This window comes from Thermobia domestica, chromosome 5, assembly GCF_964235325.1.
Source record: "Thermobia domestica chromosome 5, izTheDome1.hap1.1, whole genome shotgun sequence".
Lineage (NCBI taxonomy): Eukaryota > Metazoa > Arthropoda > Insecta > Zygentoma > Lepismatidae > Thermobia > Thermobia domestica.
The window spans coordinates 321,323,939-321,345,585 of NC_137458.1; the positions used below are offsets into that span (position 1 = coordinate 321,323,939).

Sequence of the window (21,647 nt, forward strand, 5' to 3'; positions counted from 1 at the left end):
CAACAGTCGTTGTGCTGCTAACTTCAATAGTTTCTGGAGTTCGCGCCTTCGCGGCCGAAGGGGGTGGGATCAACACCGAAGCGCGGGAGTTCTAGCAATGACATAATTGATAATTCCACATACAGGGTTTTCTGCTAGTGACGTCATCTGCATGACATCACGTAACAGGCATTTTCGAGCGCCCAACGCCACCGATCATCCCTCCACTGAGCATAGCAGCACGCGGAGTATTTGTTGCATTCGTACAAAAGGTTTTGTGTTCTAGTTGATAAGATTAAAAAAAAAAAAAAAAAATCCTTGACTGAACTGAATGACTGCAGATCCATTTTGCAAGCAGCTTGTTACAAACAGTCGCTTTGTCATTTCATCACGCAATGAGCTCACCAACACCAAGTGACAAATTTCTTCTACTCTAATACCCAATAAATCTGTCAGGGTGAAAAACTTGATCAGACAAAGGTCATAAGCTGACATTGCCAGACTAAAGTCTAAATTAGAGCAATCTTACGAACAGAGAAAAAAAAAAAAAAAAAAAAAAACTTTGTAGGGTAGGCAGTGGCGGAACTACTGCCTCTGCAACGGCAGGGAGGCCCAAAACGTAAGAAGGCCCTGATTATATGTGTTTTATTTTAGTCAGACATGAAATCGCAACCAAGAAAAATATTTTTTGTTACTCCCATTGAAAACTATACGCACTATTTTACCCTAAGATTATTGGTTTTGAGCGGGTATAACACCTGATTTTGTCATTCTTGATGTGATCAAAATTGGGGAAAAAGATATATCTTTATTTTTCTGAGTAAGTTTAGAACTACTTTCGGAACAGTTACAGTCCGTTTGGCTACAAGTCTGAGGTAAATTTAATATATTACAAAATTTATTTGAATACAAATTAGATTTCACAACAGTATATGCGTATGTGACTCGTAATCAAAAGATCATGAGGAAAATAAGTAACATAATATTTTTCCAGAACTGTCACTGTCAATCAGCCGTGTACACATACATATCCTCGTTGAATTATAACAGTGTAACAATCATGAAAATCTCAATTGGCAGACATTCACATATATTATATTCAGTTTTAAACAATTAGTAAATAGTCCTAATTCAAAGTAGCGGTAATATTCTGATTATTACATGTAGTTACTCGTGTTTACATGGTGTCATTCATTGCCTGACTTTGAATGTCTGTGTTGGAAAGAAACATGGAATGCTTAAATTGTTTTATAGGTCCTAATAAGTCCTGGCAAGATTTTTCTGTATCTGTGTGTGTGTGTGGGGGGGGCTGATTTTGAAGTTCCCCACTGAGGTTAGGTGTTCTTTATATACTATACATTAACGTTAAACAAGCTGCTTCAATGGACATGCTTACGCGATTAAACTCAAAATTGAACTGAAGTTTGTGCAATCAGTTGAATCGTGTATGGCCGAGTGTTTGCGCAAACACGGTGTTTGCACAAACCGTGGATCGTCTGTGGGCCCTGTAAGGTAAAAAGCCAGCTTAAAAGGAGTAAAAAAAAAATATGAAGTAATCACTTCCTGTTAGTGAATGGTCAACAAAGATGGGTGCAACCTTCCTTTGACGAAAAGTGATTTTTTTACTCCCTTCAAGCTGGCTTTTTACCCATCTAGGTTCCTTGCCCATTTTTATTTTTTTTTTTTCTTTTTCGAACCGCTAACATGTAAGTTTAGGATGGAAATCATTATTTCCGAAAGTACTTCTTAGATGGATTTAGTTTGCGGTGAGTACTAAGCTTTTCATTTACAGTTGTTTCTACAGAAGAAAATTGTTGGAAGTAGGTGGTTTTAAATCTAAAACGGTGGAATTTTTCCAATTGCATCAATTGTTTGGGCTCCACACTGGTAGCACCTATGTTAAGGGTTTTCACTACCGCGAAATTAAACTACCGCTAATTTTAGAGTTTTTCTGTAATACCTTCAAAACAAATAAAAATATTGAAAAAACAGAAACGTAGCGAATTAGACAATATGATTTTGCATGTGATACCGTTATCAAACTCATCTATCTGCTTTTGATTTGGAATTGTAGATAGATTTAGCATCTTTTGCGGATTCTGTAAATAGCGGCATACCAAAACTAGACAGGTGAATTATGGTAAAGGTATTACATGCAAAATCGTATAGTCTAGTTCACTACATTTCTGCTTTTCGAATATTCTTATTTGTTTTGAAGATATTACAGAAAAACTCTAAAATTAGCAGCAGTTTAACTTCGCTGTAGTGAAGACCCTTAACTGAAAAGGCAACTTTACAGTACAGTAGGCTGCGTTGGAACGTAACGTAACGACAAGCAAAAATGACACGGGAAACGTGCACATTGTTATGACAGGGAACTTAGAATACCTGGAATCAGTTTCCCAACAATGCTGTATTGTTGGTATGGTGAAAGCGCAAGGAAACTGCTTACTGAGCTGGCAACGCTGCTTTTTCTATTTCACATCGGTCATCTTAGCAGAGTAAAGTCCTAACGGCTGGTGCAATAGGAAAAACTACAGTTTTAGATTAAAAACCAGTTAATTCCAAGAAATTTCCTCTTTTACCATTTTTGCATATCTTTATTCATAACGGAATTGTCTTAAGGTCCCAGGCTTTTGATACACCGGGTATAAAAATACGAATTTTGTAGTACTTTTATCAGCGTCCTACACCTGTGAGATGTGAAGTATTGATTGTATACTTCTGTTTGTACCCTTAAATACGTTTTATTTATTCATTGTTTTATATATATTTATATATAATAAAGACCATTACTGGGATAGCGCCACATTATTTAAACTACTCCACGATGGTCCAAAGCCCTCCACCGATTATGTTAGAATTGATTCCCTGCACATGTAAAAATCAAAAATAATATTTATATGACTTTTATTATTAAATAAAGGCATTTTCGCCATCAGAATGTGAATGAAGTATAATCACACTGTCAGTGCTAGAATTATGACGCAAGAATGTAGCCAGATCGGAGTCTGGGTCTGAGTTTACCAAGAAAAGATAATAAAAAAGTGAAAAGAAAGGGAAGTGTACATCACCGTACAGCGGGATTAATCAGCCTGAGGGCCGGGACCTGTAATTCAGCCCAATGACAGTGGGAGCAACTAATTCGAGTTTATCCTGCCAAATTTATCCTATCGCAAAAATTAAAATGTCAGCCACTTCCGTACTGTTATTCTACCAGTTATTCTTACTTTCATTATTTGTTTATTGCAAAAATTACTACATTATTTGCAGTTTTTCGCTGCATTTTTATTTGAGCACGGATACATCTGACAACCGTACTTGTGTCATGTTTCTCCTCTTATTGTCGGGTGCAATTAAGGCTGCAATTACTTATATGAGTATACTGGATTATACAGATCATATAGTTATATACATACCAAAGTGAAAAGTATCATTCATTTTCCACTTGCTCTGCGAATAGAGGCAATAGTCACATTTTAAAGAAATACTATATTATATGCACATACATAACTGTGGTAATTTTCTAAACTGTAATTAATATTGTAAACTTTTATATTCCTTACACTACTGCTAGAAATTACATATTTTTTAAGTATGTACCTAATTTAATTGATGTACCTATCTATAAGTATTTCTCTACGGCAAATAATATGGAAGATTTTGGTAATTACCTATACAGGGTGAGTCATAAGTCTCCATACAAATGATGATAATACTATACTACAGTTATAAAATATGTTCCACATGTTTCCCTTGCATGTCGAGACAAAATGACAGGTGCTCCAACCAATTCCGATGAACATTTGTCAATGTTGCACTTGTTACTTGTTTGCAAGCTAAAACATAAACATAAATGTAAACCACAAACGTAAAACATAAACATTAGTCATCTTGTATGGAAACTTACTACCTGGAAAATAAAAAATAAACATTAGTCATCTTGTATGGAGATTTCTGACTCACCCTGTATATTAAAATGCTAGGTTTATATGTTTGTGGCCAGTTTTTTTGACAATGATATCTCGGAAACCACAAGCTCTAGAAAGATGCCGTTTTCACTGATCGATTGCAAAATATATGTAGATTCTTCAGTTCCAATTGAATATTTTTTTAAAAAATAGCAGTTATTTCTTTATTACATTTTTAGGTGTACACTGGAAGTATTGAAATTTTAAACAGTAAAACATATCCTACGAGTTATACGTTCCAACATCACGCATTTGTATACACGGTTAGTGTATCTCTCTGGCGTTTGCTTATTAGTCAAATGATAATGAAAAACGAAGGACAACCATTTCTCCAGTCTAAGATGAATCTTTATTGTTTGGAGAGTTTTGCCCAATGAACACCATATATCACTGACATTATAATTAACTGTGTGTGTAATGTCTTTGCTTGTTACATACTGCATGCAAGAAAAAAGAAAACATTGATCATATATGAATCAGAAACTCCAACCGGAAGAAGGCTCAAATCTCGCAAACGATGCGAGATATTGAAAAAAAATAATCGAAAAAATCTAACCTTTATGATACCACTTTCCGATTTTTATCAACACGTCCTTCACTTGTGTCTGTAAAGGGACATGTACTGAAGTTGTGAGGAATGACAAGGAGATTCATGCTCATATGTGAATGATACGCTGTGTAGAGAGCGCGAGTTCAGCTAGTCAAAAATTAATTTACCAGATGTGACCTTTTATAATATAGTGATTACTGTGTTTGATATCTTTATCCATGCCCATTTTTTTATATTTATTTATTTTCATTATTATGTTTTAGTGCAATTTTTTTATTGTACAGGGAATTGTTATTGGCACTATGTCTGTAATTTCCTGACAAATAACTGAATGAATAACTGTGGCAAATAACACCACCATCTTTTCTAACAGGAAAACGAACCGTTTGCTACTAGCTACGCTGCTACGACGTATTTTACGTACTTCCGTTTCAATATTTTTTAGAACTGAAACAGAGTTTAGTTTATTTCCCTATGGCCAAATATTTCTTTAGAAATGTATACTGGAGAACCACTTCTAAATGTACCAGCAGCTATTCTAAAAAGAGGCATTAGAACTACAAATATACATTTTTGGAAAGAAACTCTACATCATGAATACAACTTACCTCTGAAGCGTTCCATTGTTAATTTTGATCCCACACGCACCAGAGTCATCTTCAGGCATTTCTTGGAGTTTGTTGTCGTCAGGTGATTCAGTGTCACAAGCTTTTCTATAAAATACAAAAAATACAATAAAATGTCGCTGTAACGAACCCCAAAAGGATGAAGTTTCAGATTTACGAAACTACTCTTCAGCCCCTTCCCTTTTTCCTGTTTAATGCCTGTTAAAACATGTTATTTTAATGAATTTCAAACTTTTGGTATAACAAAAGATTTGTGTGTGTGTGTGTGTGTCTATATTTAACTTTTCAAAATATGATTGAAATTCATCCTGTTTTATAAAACTCTTCTTTGCGGACTACATCATATCGACCTCATCTAGGACTATGAAACTACTTAGTCTACGTTTTAGATTTCCTGAAATAGAAAGTCTCCCTGTTCTTACGATGTTTTACAAGGTTTTTATTTTCCCGATCATTCAATATTGTTCACCTGTGTGGAATATGGCAGTACCTACTAATCTATCTTGCACCTTGTTACCTACTAATCTACCTTGCACCTCTAAGTTACCTTGAAAAGTTATTCTTTTCTTATATTACACGGATATGGTCAATTTAAAACATAGCATGGTTTTTAATCCCCTTTTACCTCCTTAATATTAACCGTAAACTAGAGTTACTTAGAATTTTTTTTCTTTTTCATACTATTCCTTGCTATTTACTGCAATTAATTTTTCTTCTTCTTGTGATGTTTCTACAGCTTAGTCCATGTTACCTTTTTCCGCAGTCATAAAATTTTACTGAGACTGAAGGCTTCCAGGAGCCAAAATGTGATTTTTCCAAGTAGCCCCGCTTTTGGGGCAACTTGGAAAATATATGTATTTTCGTAGTAGTAAGAGCTGTGTAAAAGATGGAGGTATTTGGAAAGAACCACTTGCAAGATCACACTTTCCTAAGAAGACTGATATGCAATACCTACGTTTCATTCAGAGTAATGTGTTCCTCGGCTGTTTTAAATAAAAAAGATACTTTTTCTGCACAACCTTTTAGTTAAACACAATAAATTGTTGAACCAATCTACACTAACTACAGTGGTAAGCTTGTCTTCCTGAAGGCCTACAGAACGAGTATTTTTTTTTTTTTTTTCAATATGCTTTTATAAACGTGGTAGTTTTTTTTAACTAATGCAAGGGAAATTTTGGCAAATGCCAATACACGCATAAACTCTTCAGACTACCTTAGCACACTAAAATATGTCCTACATAATTTTATGAACTTTATGTACGAATCAGATCACTAATTGCCTTACATTGGTTTACAAAATTACCTGGTACAATTTTTACAAGTGTACATTTACGTTAACTCTTTGCAAAAATATCAAATGGTACAATAATAATAATAATAATAATAATAATAATAATAATAATAATAATAATAATAATAATGTAACAAAGTACAGTAAGGACAACAAATAAACGCCAAGCTAGGCCTTACTGGTAGTTCACATATTGAAATTCTTTGCTGTAGTCTTTGCTGGAAAAACAATTTGTTCTCTGCGGTTGTAGGTATGTTCACGCAAAACTTCAATAACGTCATCGTTGTCCATCCCATGATTAATATCATCATTTTTAGTAGAAAAAAAGAAAGAAAAATGGCTACAGACTGTCCCAGAAAGGAAGTGAAAATGCAAAACTAATTCGTCTCATTAGAAAACTTCTGAAATCAATGATATTTAGCACAACCAGGCGAAAATCACTTTTAAGTTTAAATTGCTGTAAGAATTTTTATAGCAGCACTTATGACCATCCACGTTGCTTCTTTTAGGTGCCTATTTTTCATTGGTCTGGTAGAAAATGACATATGTCCTATTTCTCTCATTATACCACGTAAAAAAAAAAAAAAAAAAAAAAAAAAAATTAGTTTTCCAAACAGCCTCAGATTTTCTAAGTCACCCCAGTTTACAAAAACTGAATAATAGACATATTCTAAGCCTTCACTAAAAGATCTATTAAAATGTGAAAAATTTTATGGAACTTGCGAGACAAACAGACTCAAAGACATGATGAGTCAAATGATAGACGCTCGCTCTACTTGTTTCAACTGGATGTTATCTACAAATTTTGTCAGTTAGGTAGAAATACTATGCAGTGAATAGAAAATAAAGAAAAATAAATTACACAAAGCTTGTCTTTTGACATTAACTGTGCCAACTTTTTCATAAAGTATTTTTACCTCTTAATCCTTGGAATTTGAAATATATCCTGCCACACACGGAAAAGGGTCTTTTGCATATCTTTTTGTCCAATATTTGTCTTCTGAATATCTCGCAACCTAAGCTCTTTCCCTTGCATTTTAAAGAAGTGAAGCGCAGATAGACAGGATCTAATGTCATTACCAGTTTTCTCACATAATGCAAGAAGAGCACCCATATCAGTTCGCATTCGTTGTTTTCTACAAATCTCCAACAATCTTTGGGCTAATCTGAAAATCAAAGAGGAAAAAAAAAAAACTTTAATAGTTTACTCAAAATAAGTCACAAGGGATACTTAATTCATTAACATAAAGGGCAGAAGTCCTGCACAACTTACCCATATAAAGTACTTAACAAAGAAAATGAAGAATTTTGCTTATCTTATTGTATCACATTATGGAAGTGATGATTTACGTCAATTATACTACCTTTACGTAATTCTCTGTAGTTTGGCGTAAAGAAAAGTACTATGATGAGCAAATATAACCAAGAAAGTTCTGTCGCTTTTCGTGGAGGTCTGTGTTCAATCTGCCCTCACACCGTGAGTTGAATGCGAATGGAGATAACGCGATGGCAAATTGTTGGTGTGGGTATATTCAACATACTACTTGGTTGTAGCAGTTCAGTTACACCGTGAACTTGCGTAAGGACAGAGCGAACATGAGACCTCCACAGAGCGTCATAAGGGCGTGTATGCTGTATGAGTTCAAACTGGAGTCAAACGCCGCTGCAGCGGGGCGGAAGATATGCCAGGCCTTTGGTGAGAGTATCGTGACTATGCGAACTGTGCAGTGGTGGTTTAACAAGGACGGTGACGAAACACTCGAAGACGCAACGCGTGCCGGAAGACAACACATGTGCAAAATTAAGATCTTCAAGTAGCAATTGCGGCAATCAACTTGGGAAGCACTACAAGTTGGGTCGATGGGTCCCACGTGATTTGACTCCGGGCCAGAAGGCAACGCGAGTAGACACCTGTGCTTCTTTGCGTCTCGACTGAGGAAGGAGCCATTTCTGGACAGGGTGTTGACATGTGATGAGAAGTGGGTCCTGTACGAAGTTCCACGGCACCGTCATCATTGGTTAGCATCCCATGAACCAGTTCCAAAACAGCCGAAACCAGCACTAAACCAACACGAAACCAGAAGGCCCTCCTGTGTGTTTGATGAACTGCTCGCGGCATCGTGCATCGGGAACTGTTACCAGCTGGTTAGAACATCAATGCAACTGTGTACTGTCAGCAGTTGAATCGTGTTTAAGAAAAACTCAAAACTCTGGAGCCAGCACTTGAGAATCGCAAAGGGGTCCTCCTAATACAGGATAACGCTAAGATCCACGTGGCTATGATCACCTGGCATCATTCTACGCCTTGGATAGGAAACATTCCCCCGGCATACTTCCTAGACATTACACCGTCCGATTATCATCTGTTCCATTCCTTGGACAATCATCTTAGATAACACCAGTTCAAATCCCTAGTAGAAGTGCTAAATGCACTTAATACCTTCTTCGTGTGTCGTGTGTGTGGGACAATCAGTTAGTAGCTCGGAATATTATCTCTAAATACTTATAAAAGGGATGTAAAACGTAGGGATGAAAACTGATGCCCAACACGGTACTTTACTGCAAAGGATATGTTTGAATTTAAATGAAATTTAAATGTTTCAATCCTATAAAAGTGACTAGTTAAGAAATAGGTTAAAAAAAAGAAAAAGAAAGAAAGAAAGAAAGAGGTTTAAATTGTAAAGCAAAGGAAGAGCACTAGCCTGAATTATTCCAATTAGACTGGTGTCGTCCTCGTCATCTGAATCGATGAATGGATCTCTCTGGAGGAATCTGGAAATACTAGAGCCAGCTGACAACAGAAACCTAACCCTGTCGAGCTGCTAGGGGCGTTGAGTTCTCTTCTGTGATGAATTTTCAATGATATACTCCTTTATTTCTACTTCACTAATCAGGTGTTTTATCATAAAGGATCTGCGGTGATGAACCCACAGAATGATATTACAAAGATATGGAGTTGGTAGATCTTCAATAGTGCGTTGTGCTTCTTTTCACGATCCTGCACCTATCCAAACTTCATGGTGAATACCCCTCTGTACGTGTCCTCGGTAGTTTTATTCAACAAAATACGATGAGTCTTGAGATCAGTGAACTAGGAAACATCAGGCTAGGCGGAAGGGAATGCACGAAAGCAGGAAGGGGAACTAGTCTTGTTTATTAGCAGTTTTGGTAATCACAATAATGAAATACATGGTTATTCAAACTATCTGCGAATGTACTTCACGAGTTCAATGATTCTGTTAAATTCAGTTGTAGATAGAACATAATCAGATAAAATAATGAAATTAAATTTAACAAATTACGTCAAAAGTACACACAACTATACGTTTCTTCACATTCGCTTCACGGCCCATCAAGCTCTACCGCGATGGAATCCATGGCCTTCCAGAACTTTGGCAGAAGGTCGTCGATGCTGACGGGGACTATTTTTGATCTTCCAGGTACGTCTTAGGTGACATGTCGATGGTCGAAGATGGTGGGTGAAACAGCGACAGAACTTTCTTGATTACCTTTATAGTTAGATAACACTCAAGATACTTTATTCATCTATTCTACTTTGTTTATATGTTATATTACAGGTATTTAAAAAATCTTAATATAAATTTCATTTAGTATTAAGTACATAACTACATTCAGAAACTATTCCAACTGAATTCTGTAATTATTGCAAAGAAAACGTACGCGGGCGCGCGTGTGTGTATATGTGTGGGTGTGTGTGTGTGTGTGTTTGTTAGCTTCGACTTAAGAAGAAAGGCACATGCAGGGGCATATAGTAAATCTATACTGTTTGGAATGGATATAAATTTTGTAATAAAAATACTAGTAATAATATCGCGGACTTTGTAGTTTGAAAATGAAATCTTTCAGTTTAACGTCCCGCGATTATGCCATTTAGGCTAAGGGTGACAATGGTTAAGGCAAATGAATGGTGGTGGAAAATTGGTGGAATGAAAAAGTGAGAGGATACGAAAGTACGAGAAAATCAACGGACACAATGTTGTCCACCACAAGGTTATTTGGACGGGGATCGAACTAGGATTCTACGCACGAGAGATAAGTGATCTACCACTGAGCCACCGTGCCCCACCCCCAAACTTCGTACTTTGGTAAGAGATTACAGATTTAGCTTATTTTCGGAATTATTTACATTAAGCTCTAGAAATTACAATTTCTTTTCATTGGTGTTATATCTTTCAATGATGTTTAACTGACTATGTTATATAATATTTTCGATTCTCTTTACCTCAATAAATTGAATTAATTTCCACGGTTCCTGAATTCATTTTACCTGGCTTTTCACAAATTTGTAGCTTGTAACTTTCCCTGATTAACCGACAATAAGAAAATTATTTAATGGTAACATAAATGAACAAATTTATTTCTAACCACGGAAACACAAGCTCGAGAGAGTGCTCTCGGATTGGATTCCAGACCGAATGTCCACTTTCCATTAGTATACTGAGTACAATCATACGACAGAAAACTAAGTGTTATCTTCATTTACTGTTATTATTCTCGTGCATGAAGAATAATCTACTTATTTAAATTTACAACAATTAACATTTCTTTATACCCTTGGTTTCCTATTATAATTATTCCTGGACTAGTATTGTATCAACAACCAGTTTTGTTGTCATCATCACCTATCAGACATAGAAGAACATTAGCATCTCAAGATTTTTATATGTTATTCACCTCTGTCCTTTTCCAAGAAAACACTGCTATAAAAGTCACTCTTTCAATTATTCGTGATCACCTACACCAGTGATAGGCAAACTACGGTCCGCGGGACGCTGAATGGTTCTATCCGTCTCGTGACATTTCTAATTTGATAAATGATGACTTCTGCAAAACATTTACTTTCCTTCCCCCTACAACCCATCTTCTGCTTCTCCGCCCCATCTGTTCTAACACCTTATCCAACCTCTCTAACACCCCGGACGAAATTCAGGCTCTCCTGCAATCACTATCTCCACATAGATCACTCGGATCCGCCAACATTGGTTATCTCTTCTCAACAAAACTGCTTTAGTATTTCGGTCCCTCTATCCATTTTATTCAATAGATGTTTCAAGGAAGGGTATTATCCCACCAATTGGAAACTAGCTCACGTGACCCCAATATATAAATCAAACCTTGAAGATCATGTATCCTCTTATAGGTCAATATTTCTTCTTTCTGTAATATCAATTATTTACAGGAAAATAATCAAGGACAGGCTACTTAAATTTACCTCGCCTTACATTCACATTTCCCAGCATACCTTTCTACCGAAAAGTTCAAGTCTCACAAACTTAAATACTCTTCTTTCCTCTGCAGTTAAATGTATGAATAACAATACTCAATTAGATGTTATCTACTTTGATCTTTTCAAGGCCTTTGATTCTGTTGGTTACATTCATCTTCTCCACAAGCTTTCCAATATGTTTAATATACATGGCAAATTTCTCTCTTTGATCACCAGTTACTTGAAGAACCGTAAACAGTGTTGTTATTCCAGAGGCGACTTCTAACCCTATCCCGTGATCTCAGGGGTACCTCAGGGGAGTGTACTCGTGCCCCTGCTATTTGATCTGTATATGGATGACCTCTGCTCACACTTATCAGCTCATCCTAGTGGCCTTCTACATTTTGCTAACGATTATATAGAGAAATATCGTGTCTCCATGACACTATTACCCTTCAGGAAAACTTCCATTACTCTGAAAAAGTTTCCCATTCCCTCCACATATCATATCAACGATTCCCCTATTAAAATTCTGCCAGTCATAATGATCTCGGTGTCATCTTTTATTTTAAACTCACATTCTCTGATCACATCTCAATACTTAACAATTCAATGTGCATGTTGGGGCTTCTTTACCGATTGAATGAACTATGTACTGTGTCATCATCAACTTTTTTTAAAAACTCTAATAGCGTCTAAGACCGAATACTGCTCTCCCATATGGCCACGGCAGCACCTACACATCTCTCGAGACTTGATTCCATTCTCAACTTCTTTATCTCTATAGTACACTTTCGTCATCTTGAACTTCGAGTATTACCTAAGGAAGAACTCTTGCGATATCTTAATATCCAAACTCCGGGAGTACGCAGAAATAACTCTGACCTGAAATTTCTTCACAAAATAGTTAATAGGAATTTAAGATTGGAAACGTTACTTCAGAAACTATCCTTACGTATCCCTCCCCGCATAACCCGAAATACCATTTTGTTCGTCCTAGGTTGGCAACTATACAGTTTTTTTTTTTTTTTTTTTTTTTTTTTTTTTCAGAACATAGCAATGTTATAATCATTTATCAACTGATGTGGACATTTTTTCGATCTACCCGGTGTTTGAAAGAACAATTAAACGAGTTTTGACGAAATAATATTACTTTTGCTATTTGTTGACACCGTTGTTGTTGTTATTATTGTTTTTCCTGTTTAATATTTTTCTGTGTAAAATGGCAAAGTTATGCTGTATCTGAGAATTTGCTCAATAAATAAATAGATAAATGAAAAGAAAAATACGGTTACTTCGAAAGAAATGTATTTGAAACAACTGACAGATCAGCATTTAACTTTACTTCTAAGAAGCAGTGCATCCCAGTTCAAACCAGATTATGAGAAACTTCTATCATTGATATGGCATTATATTACAAGAATTTTGCGAACTGTGCCAGTTGTTTTTAATAAATTATATTGTTTTGCCTGAATTTTTCTTTTTTTTCTTTGATCCCCTCATGAAAACGTTTGACCTACACACACTAGTTTAAATTTTGTAGATGACAGTTATAAGACTCAGATATTTACACACTATTTACAATTTGAAATCCTGCACAGTATAATAAAAGCATGAACGCTGCCAAGTTTTTATTTTATTTCACTTCACTTGAGTTGTCAAATTTCTCACTCACACTCACACTCACACACACACACACACGCACGTGAAATGAAATGAAGACTTGGCAACGTTCATCCTTACATACATCATAATATCCCTAACATGCATCTGTTTACAAACGTTCAAAACTTCCTTGTATTTATAAACAGCACCAGGTGCGTCCTACTACAAACTACGTACTACTACGTCAGGCGACAGGAATAACAGCAATACCATTAGTCATGTGACGAAGAAGGGCCATTAGGGCCACTGCCACACTGGGGCACCAATAAAACCAAGAGGGCCACTATATCTAGAATCAGTCTACGACTGGTCAACTCCACTCTCTAAGCTTGCTTGGAGCTTTGAGAGCTATCTAACCCGAAGCCTTTAGCTTGTTTGGAGCTCTAGACCTCCTATTCTACCCACTTAGTTTGCTCGGAACTCTGTGAGAATTCTAACCTCAGCCACCCAGCTTGCCTAGAGTTTTGTGGCTTTCTAACCCTTTTCTGCTTGCACGGAGCATTGAGGATCCTACATCCACTCCAGTTAGTTCACTTTGAACTCTGTAGGGATTCTTTCCTAGACTGTTTAGGCCTTGGGACACCTTCCTACCCAGTTATTAAAGGATTTTTTTTTTCTTTATAGTGATACTGTATCATACTGTTTAGAACAGGAAGATTTTGTAATAAAATTTCGAAGTGGGAGAAATTAACATCGAAAAGTCGAAAGTCAGGAGCACATCCCGTGGAAACACGCCCTTACGGATTAGAGTAGAACAAAGAGAACTTGAAGAGGTTGACAATTTCAAGTATCTGAGAAGTATTTTAACGAGAGATGCTTACTGCACCAAAGAGATCAGGTCAAGAATTACCATAACTAAAGAAGCATTCAACAAGAGAAGATCATTTTTAACTAGCAGGCTCAATATTGGACTTACAATAAGTTGGTCAAGTGCTATATATGGAGCATTGGACTGTATGGTTCAGAGACTTGCACATTACGGAAGTTAGAGAAGAAATATTTGGAGAGCTTTGAAATGTGGTGTTGGAGGAAGACGGAGAAGATAAAATGGACAGACAGAACAACAAACGAAGATGTTTTAAAACGGATAGAGGAGAAGAGGACACTTCTAGCCACCATCCTTCGTAGAAAGGCTATCTTGCGAAGAAATTATATTTTTCATACTTCCATAGAAGGAAAGATGGAAGGGAAGCGAGGAATAGAAAGAAGAAGAACACAGCTAATCGATGATTAGAAAGATAGGAGAAAATATTGGGAGTTAAAAGAGGAAGCTGAAGATGGAGGAAAGTGGGAGAAACATTTACAAGTCCAAATCTCAAATTGAAAAAGAAATCCTCATTAGTCCCAGGACCTGCCGAAAGGCAGAATACGTAATAATAATAATAATAATAATAATAATAATAATAATAATAATAATAATAATAATAATAATAATAATAATAATAATAATAATAATGTGAGAAAACGAATCTCGAGTATAATTTGTTCTACCTTTGACATGCATAAGCAGAACTTTACAATATGGAGGATTTTAAATTGTAAATATGTATAAATGACAGTCTTATATTGTTTTATTTATATATAATTTCAATCTTCAAGTTTTGAGCTAATGAATGTAGCTTACTACCCACAAACAAAATAGTAGTGACTTTGATATTAAGTGTTTTCTTGAAAAAGGTGAATAACATGAAAAAATCAGATGCCAGTGACCTTCAGTGTCTGACACATGATAACAACAGAACTGGTAGCTGAAATAATACCAAGAAAGAAATCATCACAACAGAAACTCCAAAACCAAAAATAAAAGGTTAGTAGTCCTTACTACGAGGAAAAATCGAAAACTAAGGTTACAAGGCCGATATTTCTGGAGTTTCGTGTATTACAGAGGAATGAGGAGTGTCCGGTAATTTAATACATGTCGTTGGCAACTATGCAAAGTTTCAGTCACCCATCACATACGGTACTAGTTGTAGGTAAACACAAATAGCGACTCATTTGGAAAACTGGTCTCGCGAAGAAGTCCGTTCAGGTATTCAATTTCTGTGAGCGAAATATGTAACCGCGGTTGAAACTCACCGGCAGCTGGTAGAGGTTTACGGAGTGACTGTAATGTCTCGTTAGCATACGCGCGTCCGTATATAGCCCAGAAGACCACTACGCTGTTGAAGCAGTTTCGCTGGGACATATTAACCACCCTCCCTACAGCCCGGACCTCGCTCCAACCAACTTTCACCTGTTCTCGTACTTGAAGGAGTATCCAGAAGCCGTCGTTTCGCATCAGACGAGGAGGTAAAGTGGCTGAACACCCAAGGACAGGATTTGTACCAGGAGGGAATCTTTAAACTCATTTCACGATGCGACAAATGCCTCAACTAGTATGGACACTATGTCGAAAAATTCTTAAAACCTAATGTATGTACTGTATGTTGGCTGAATTGGTTGTATGAATATATACACGTTTCACTGCAGGCTTTGTAACATTACTTTCTGATCATCCCTCGTGTTAACAAACATGTGCCAGACTTTATCTGTGTTAAAAATATAATTTATTTGTGCTTACCTGGCAGACGCTGTAGGTGGGAAATGCACGATAAACGCCATCTGTCTCAAGGGTCGTAGCGCAGGTACATAGACATCATTACAAATACAAATGATTGGTCTCTTAAGAATTCTTGGGCCTTCTTCTCCTTTCTTCTTTCCCCTTCCTTTACCGGTGCTCTTCCCTGTTATAAATTTCACCAGCAGTTCGATTGACGGCTGTAACCAGATATTTTAACATTTAGTTACTTCTTTTAGTTACTAACTGATGTTAATAAAACTTCTTACATGCTAAAGCATCCAAAAAAAAAGTATTATGGAGTTTAGTATTTGTGATTTTACTTAGGAATACATATCAAGGACTTTACATTACCCATAAATTAGAAAGAGAAGGAAATCTTACCGTTGAACTACAAACTTATCCCACCACTTGTATTCTACAAGATCGACAAGCTGTGATGTAAATAAAACATTACATTAAATTTTATATTTTTGTTGTAAATGTATTATTTTTATCTGAAAAGAAAAACACCAAACTCGTTTCGTAGAAAGCCACAAAACAAATAAACAAGAGTGAAAGTACGGAAATAAAACATGAACAGGGCTCATAGTGGTCTGGTCCCTTGTAAAAAGTTGAAAGTAACCAAAAGCAAACGAAATAGTGACCAAAAAGTGACCATAAACACACGAAATAGTGACCAACATGTGACCAAAAACTCATCATGCTCCTTTTTTCCTTTGTCAATTTCTCCATCACCTCTCTTTTTGTTTGTTGTTTTGTTTAATTTTTTTCTCTTCTTTTTGAGCTTCCTCCTTTCTTAGGTTTTCTATGTATGCTTTGTAGTTACGGTAAGCAGACTTAGTAGATGTAAGAAGCTTCTGAGTACGTAGAAACACTTCTGGCCTATTTCCGAACTTCTTCATCCCAGACATTATATTTAACTTAGCATTGAGAGTTCTCAAAGCTATGAAATATTCAAATTCATCACCTACTCTTAAGAAGAACATACAAGACGCATAACAGAATACGAACATGATGAACCACACAAACACACACACAACGTTGAGCGGAGCGTTAACTATTATGAAAGAAAACTAAAAGACTATTATGATAGAAGAAAGAATAGACACAGAAGGGTTCTCAACCCCACCTTGAGAGCTTAAGCACCCACTAACCATCCACTGTGCTTTAGAAAGAATAAAAGCTGAAGTGAGAATAAAGCTGACTGTTTCACATGTGGCAGCAAGTACTGAAGCTTTCAGAAGAGTAATGAGTAACAAGTTTCTGCCTTTTTCCATTTATTTTTATAATATTTTTCTTAAAAAATTGTCAATGCAAAACATAAATCATACGAAAAAGTCACTCTACCTCCCAATAAAGTAATTTTTAGTGACAATTTTGAAAAAAAAAGTAACTTTTAGTGACAAACTTGAAAAAAAAAAGTAACTTTTAGTTAAAAAAAAAAAAGTGACTCGCTATGAGCCCTGCATGAAAATATGAACACAAACAGGTGAAAATCAAAACCCGATGAGTATATAAACTGTCTTCGACACATACTAAAGGTCTTGTCTTGCTCAGTCGATCATTCGGTCTTTGCTCATCTGGCTAGGGTCTAAAACACGTCAGAAGGACCTAGAGATTTGGAACGAGCATAATGGCATTTAGTTATCAGGAATCAGCATCCTTCATTCTGTAACTGTTACCTCTGTTTAATATTGTTTTGTTAAAACAAGAAGTTTCAAGAATGCGAAGGTCTTCCGCTGGCAGAACTTTTCTTTTTATTTAATCTCAAGTTTCATAAGTTTCATATTTGCATTTCATACTACTATTGTAAAATGACATTAACCTAAATTGTGTAGGTTGTATTGATTTCTTTTCTATTAGCTTTATGAAAGATACATCTAAATTCATACAATTCTCTATACTACCGACAATAATAGTTTATATTTGAATCCTCATATAGCTCAATTAAATATAGATCAAAACGTCTTCCTTTATCTTGATGTACTCAATATTTACCAAGTTTAATCTATTTTAATTATTTTACCGAAACAAAGCAAAAAAAAGAAATGCGTACATCGTGTCTTTCATGTAACAAGAAATTTTCTTTAGATGCTCTAAGGACGAGATGAGGAGTGCCTCGAAACTATTCGCAGATTTTGTGTTGTTTGGATGTGTTAAGAGAATTTTTATTTACTGCAGAAGTATTAGTTATTTTTTTCTTGGAAATAATTGCTCAAGAGTGAATGTTAATAATATTTTAAGACTTATATCATAGCTATTATTTTCCAAGTGAATGACAATGGAAGAAAATTTTAAGTTTATATATATATAATGATGATGCAAGAAGTGGTGGAATGAGAAAGTGGGAGGAAACGGAAGTACCCCAAGAAAACCCACGAGTACGATGCTGTCCACCACAAACTTACTTGGATGGGAATCGAACCAGGGACCCCACGCATCAGAGATAAGCTCTCTACGACTGAACCACGGCGTCACCCTATGGACGTAGACATATGAATAATTGATGAAGAAAAGTATATGGAGAAAAGTAGTGAAATAAAACTCAATTACTGCGACTATTAAATTAAAATACAACGAACAAAAAAAAAAAAGAAAAGAAAAGAAAAGAAAGAAGGTAAGTCAATGTTAAAATCAAGTACGAATACTGGTTAATTATAGAAACAAAGAATAAGTATTCAAGTGTGAATACAGCATCAAGGTGGTTTCATACATACGTTTTTAACGCTCTGAATACACAAAGGGTAACTGATATTTATTCTCTAATTCTGCTAGTCCATAAGCAGGTTTAAGCAACTAACAGACGTGGACACACGAAATAGTTACAGTTACAAAAGTTGAGGCAACAGGTTTGTTTGCACACAAACTCAGAAGTGGTGAATGAAGAAGAAGAAGAAGAAGAAGAAGAAGAAGTAGTAGTAGTAGTAGTAGTAGTAGTAGTAGCAGCAGCAGCTGTAGTAGTAGTAGTAGTAGTAGTAGTAGTAGTAGTAGTAGTAATAGTAGTAGTAGTAGCAGCAGCAGCTGTAGTAGTAGTAGTAGTAGCAGCAGTAGTAGTAGTAGTACTAGTAGTAGTAGTAGTAGTAGTAGCAGCAGCAGCAGCAGCTGTAGTAGTAGTAGTAGTAGTAGTAGTAGTAGTAGTAGTAGTAGTAGTAGTAGTAGTAGTAGTAGTAGTAGTAGTAGTAGCCGTCGTCGTCCGGCTATCTTCTAAACTATGTACCCAAAGCACAGTCTAGTAACTGTAGGAAAAGTCTTGAGGGAAGATTTTTGACAAAACTTACGCGAAAGTGTGCTCAAATGTACAGCTGAGATGGAATATGATGTTAAACGGATAAATACAAAATTAGGGTGTTGCAAGGGTTTCAGTGATTGTCGAAATAATAGAAAGGATACTGCTGGATAATGCAGTCCATTTAATGACGTAAATGAGGTTGAAAGAATCGGAGCGACCGGAATAGTGGAGCATGTGTGTGTTGCCTTCGTGATAGGATGCTGAAAGGTGAAACTCAGATCGGTTGAGTTGAGTTGATTTTGAGTTTAACGTCACGTTCAGCAACGAGGCTATATGAGACGTGGACCTACTGATTAACGTGGAATCCGAACCACATGAGCTCCCGCCGGGAATCGAACCCGGGTCTCCCACGCCAAAGGCGCGTGCGCTAACTGCTTAGCCACGGAGGAGCTCGAAACTCAGATCGGATACAGCACAAGTTTTATATTTGAGTTCTTGGCATTTCTTTAGTATACTTGTGGGGCCTGTCAAAGAATCGATTCTATTAATAAGGCTGTACAGGTTTGAGAGTCTTCAGCACACGATTTTAGGGCGAGTCGGGAAAGTCTTTTCAGTTTCTGATGAGGTGGAGAATATATGATAAGCGACATTTATTAGTTTCTGTAGGCAATACAAGATGGGATAGTCAGAAAAGTGAATTTTATTGTATATAGAGTTTTCGGTGGGGTTCTAACGCACGACTGAATTGTTAGCTGACAGGGTTGAGAAATATCTCCAGTTAGGGTGCTGGTCTTCAGATAGTTGTTGAGGAACAATGTGGTGGAACAAATACGAATTACACGAATGGCCAATCCATAGGGCGGGAGCTCTTGAAGTGGAGATATTACACACTCTTGTTACGTCAGTCTTGAGATAAATATTCTCAAGGTGGTTAGAAAAAAACTGCATCAATTAGGGTAAGAAGTTATTGTTCAGATATTGTAGGAATAACTCTACACTATATAGGAAACGGAAGGAATCTATCAATTTTCTTTACTCCATACTCTCATTCAGTACTATGCAGAATGTATCAAAAGTCCGGAGCCATAGAGAAACTCCTATTGAGTAAAAATACGAAAAAATACAAAGAGAGAAAAATTGTAAGAAATAAGTGCTCTGCACTCTAAAACTATGGCATTTTTAGAATCGTATCAGTCATTTGGGTTTCACACTGGTAAGGTGCCCTACGTTCGATTGAAGAGCAATGTTGCCAGTTCAGCAAGTTGTTCTCTTGGACCTCATCATAACAACAATACAGTAGTCTTTTTCTGCCACCATATTCACCGAAGAAATTCAAGGATGTTGATAGGAGAAATGGGCCCGAATCCATCTCAGTACACTCAAGGATCTCTTTGCTTCCATTTTACACCATATTGATGCCATTTTGCATGTCAGACATGGTCTCACTTCGTTCAGGAGCAGTCTAAGTTAACTTTTACAATGCGTTTTTGTTATTCCGTCCAATGTATGTACTTCCCTTGAAAAATACTCAAATGTTACACTAACCCTCTACCTAAGTTTTGGTGCCTATTTTTAGGCACATGGGTAGTGTTTTCATTATTCCATTATAAAAGTACCAATAAAGCTTTCTACTTTTTTTTTTTTTTTTTTTTTTTTTTTTTTTTTTAAGCATGGAAGCATTGTAGAACGCGTTACGTATGGTTTCACGCCCTTCTGTGTCAAGACATAGGGTGTGATGACGTGCCATAACTTGAAACAAAGGAATTTTTTTAGGCATATTTTTATTATTTTTGGCGGGCTTACTTTTGAACGTAGAAGATTGAAATATTGCACATATATTCAGTGCACTCCTTAGCATTTTTCAGATATTTTACAGATCTCTGCATTAAAACAGAGTCAAGAGGAGCAAAGAGCTGAAAAAAAGGATATTTTTTAACAAAAAAATCCTCTTTTCGCGATTTTCTCCCTCAGATACACGATGGAGACATATGAATGGTACTGTTTAAACGTCTGTTCTGTTCTGAAGAGAATGACGTATGAACCATGACCCTAGGATAAATACGGATGTCTCAGGAAATTTTTATATTACATCTGGGTCTTTTTGACTAATCTGGGGCATTGTACGGTTCATTGGTAAATATTTACTATTCAAGATAGAAGCTTGAAAATTTGTACACACATTTATTACACCCCTTCCTATTTTTCAGTTGATTTTGAGATATGTGTATTAACACAGGGGGGAGGGGTCCAAGGAGCTCAAAATTTGAAAAATAAATAAATAAATAAATAAATAAGAAGAAAAAAATCCTAATTTCTCTCAAAATTTCCCGGCTCAAGGACACGATAGGGAAAAGTGAATGGTATCGTTTGAAAGGCTGTTATATTCTGAAAACAATGAAGTACGAACCATGATCTTAGGATAAATTGAGATGATGCTGTGGCTGCTTGACTGAAGGTCTACAATTTACCTTTAAAAAATCAAAATTAGAAGGGTTAAATAGCCTTCATTTCTTATTTTACGAAGGAATACACTGTACTAGTCGCAATAT

At 36.1% G+C, this 21,647-nt stretch overlaps 1 protein-coding gene across 2 annotated transcripts in view; it reads right to left on the reverse strand.

Moving 5' to 3' along the window:
- Positions 1-21,647, reverse strand: part of cutlet (chromosome transmission fidelity protein 18 homolog) — a 107,515-nt gene that overhangs the window by 34,268 nt on the left and 51,600 nt on the right. For both annotated transcript variants that reach the window (XM_081760534.1, XM_081760533.1), the window contains exons 11-13: positions 15,870-16,066; positions 7,335-7,583; positions 5,109-5,213 (exon numbers count right to left, since the gene is read on the reverse strand). In XM_081760534.1, the coding sequence (XP_081616660.1) occupies positions 5,109-5,213; positions 7,335-7,583; positions 15,870-16,066 (551 nt within the window). The remainder of the gene's footprint in view (positions 1-5,108; positions 5,214-7,334; positions 7,584-15,869; positions 16,067-21,647) is intronic.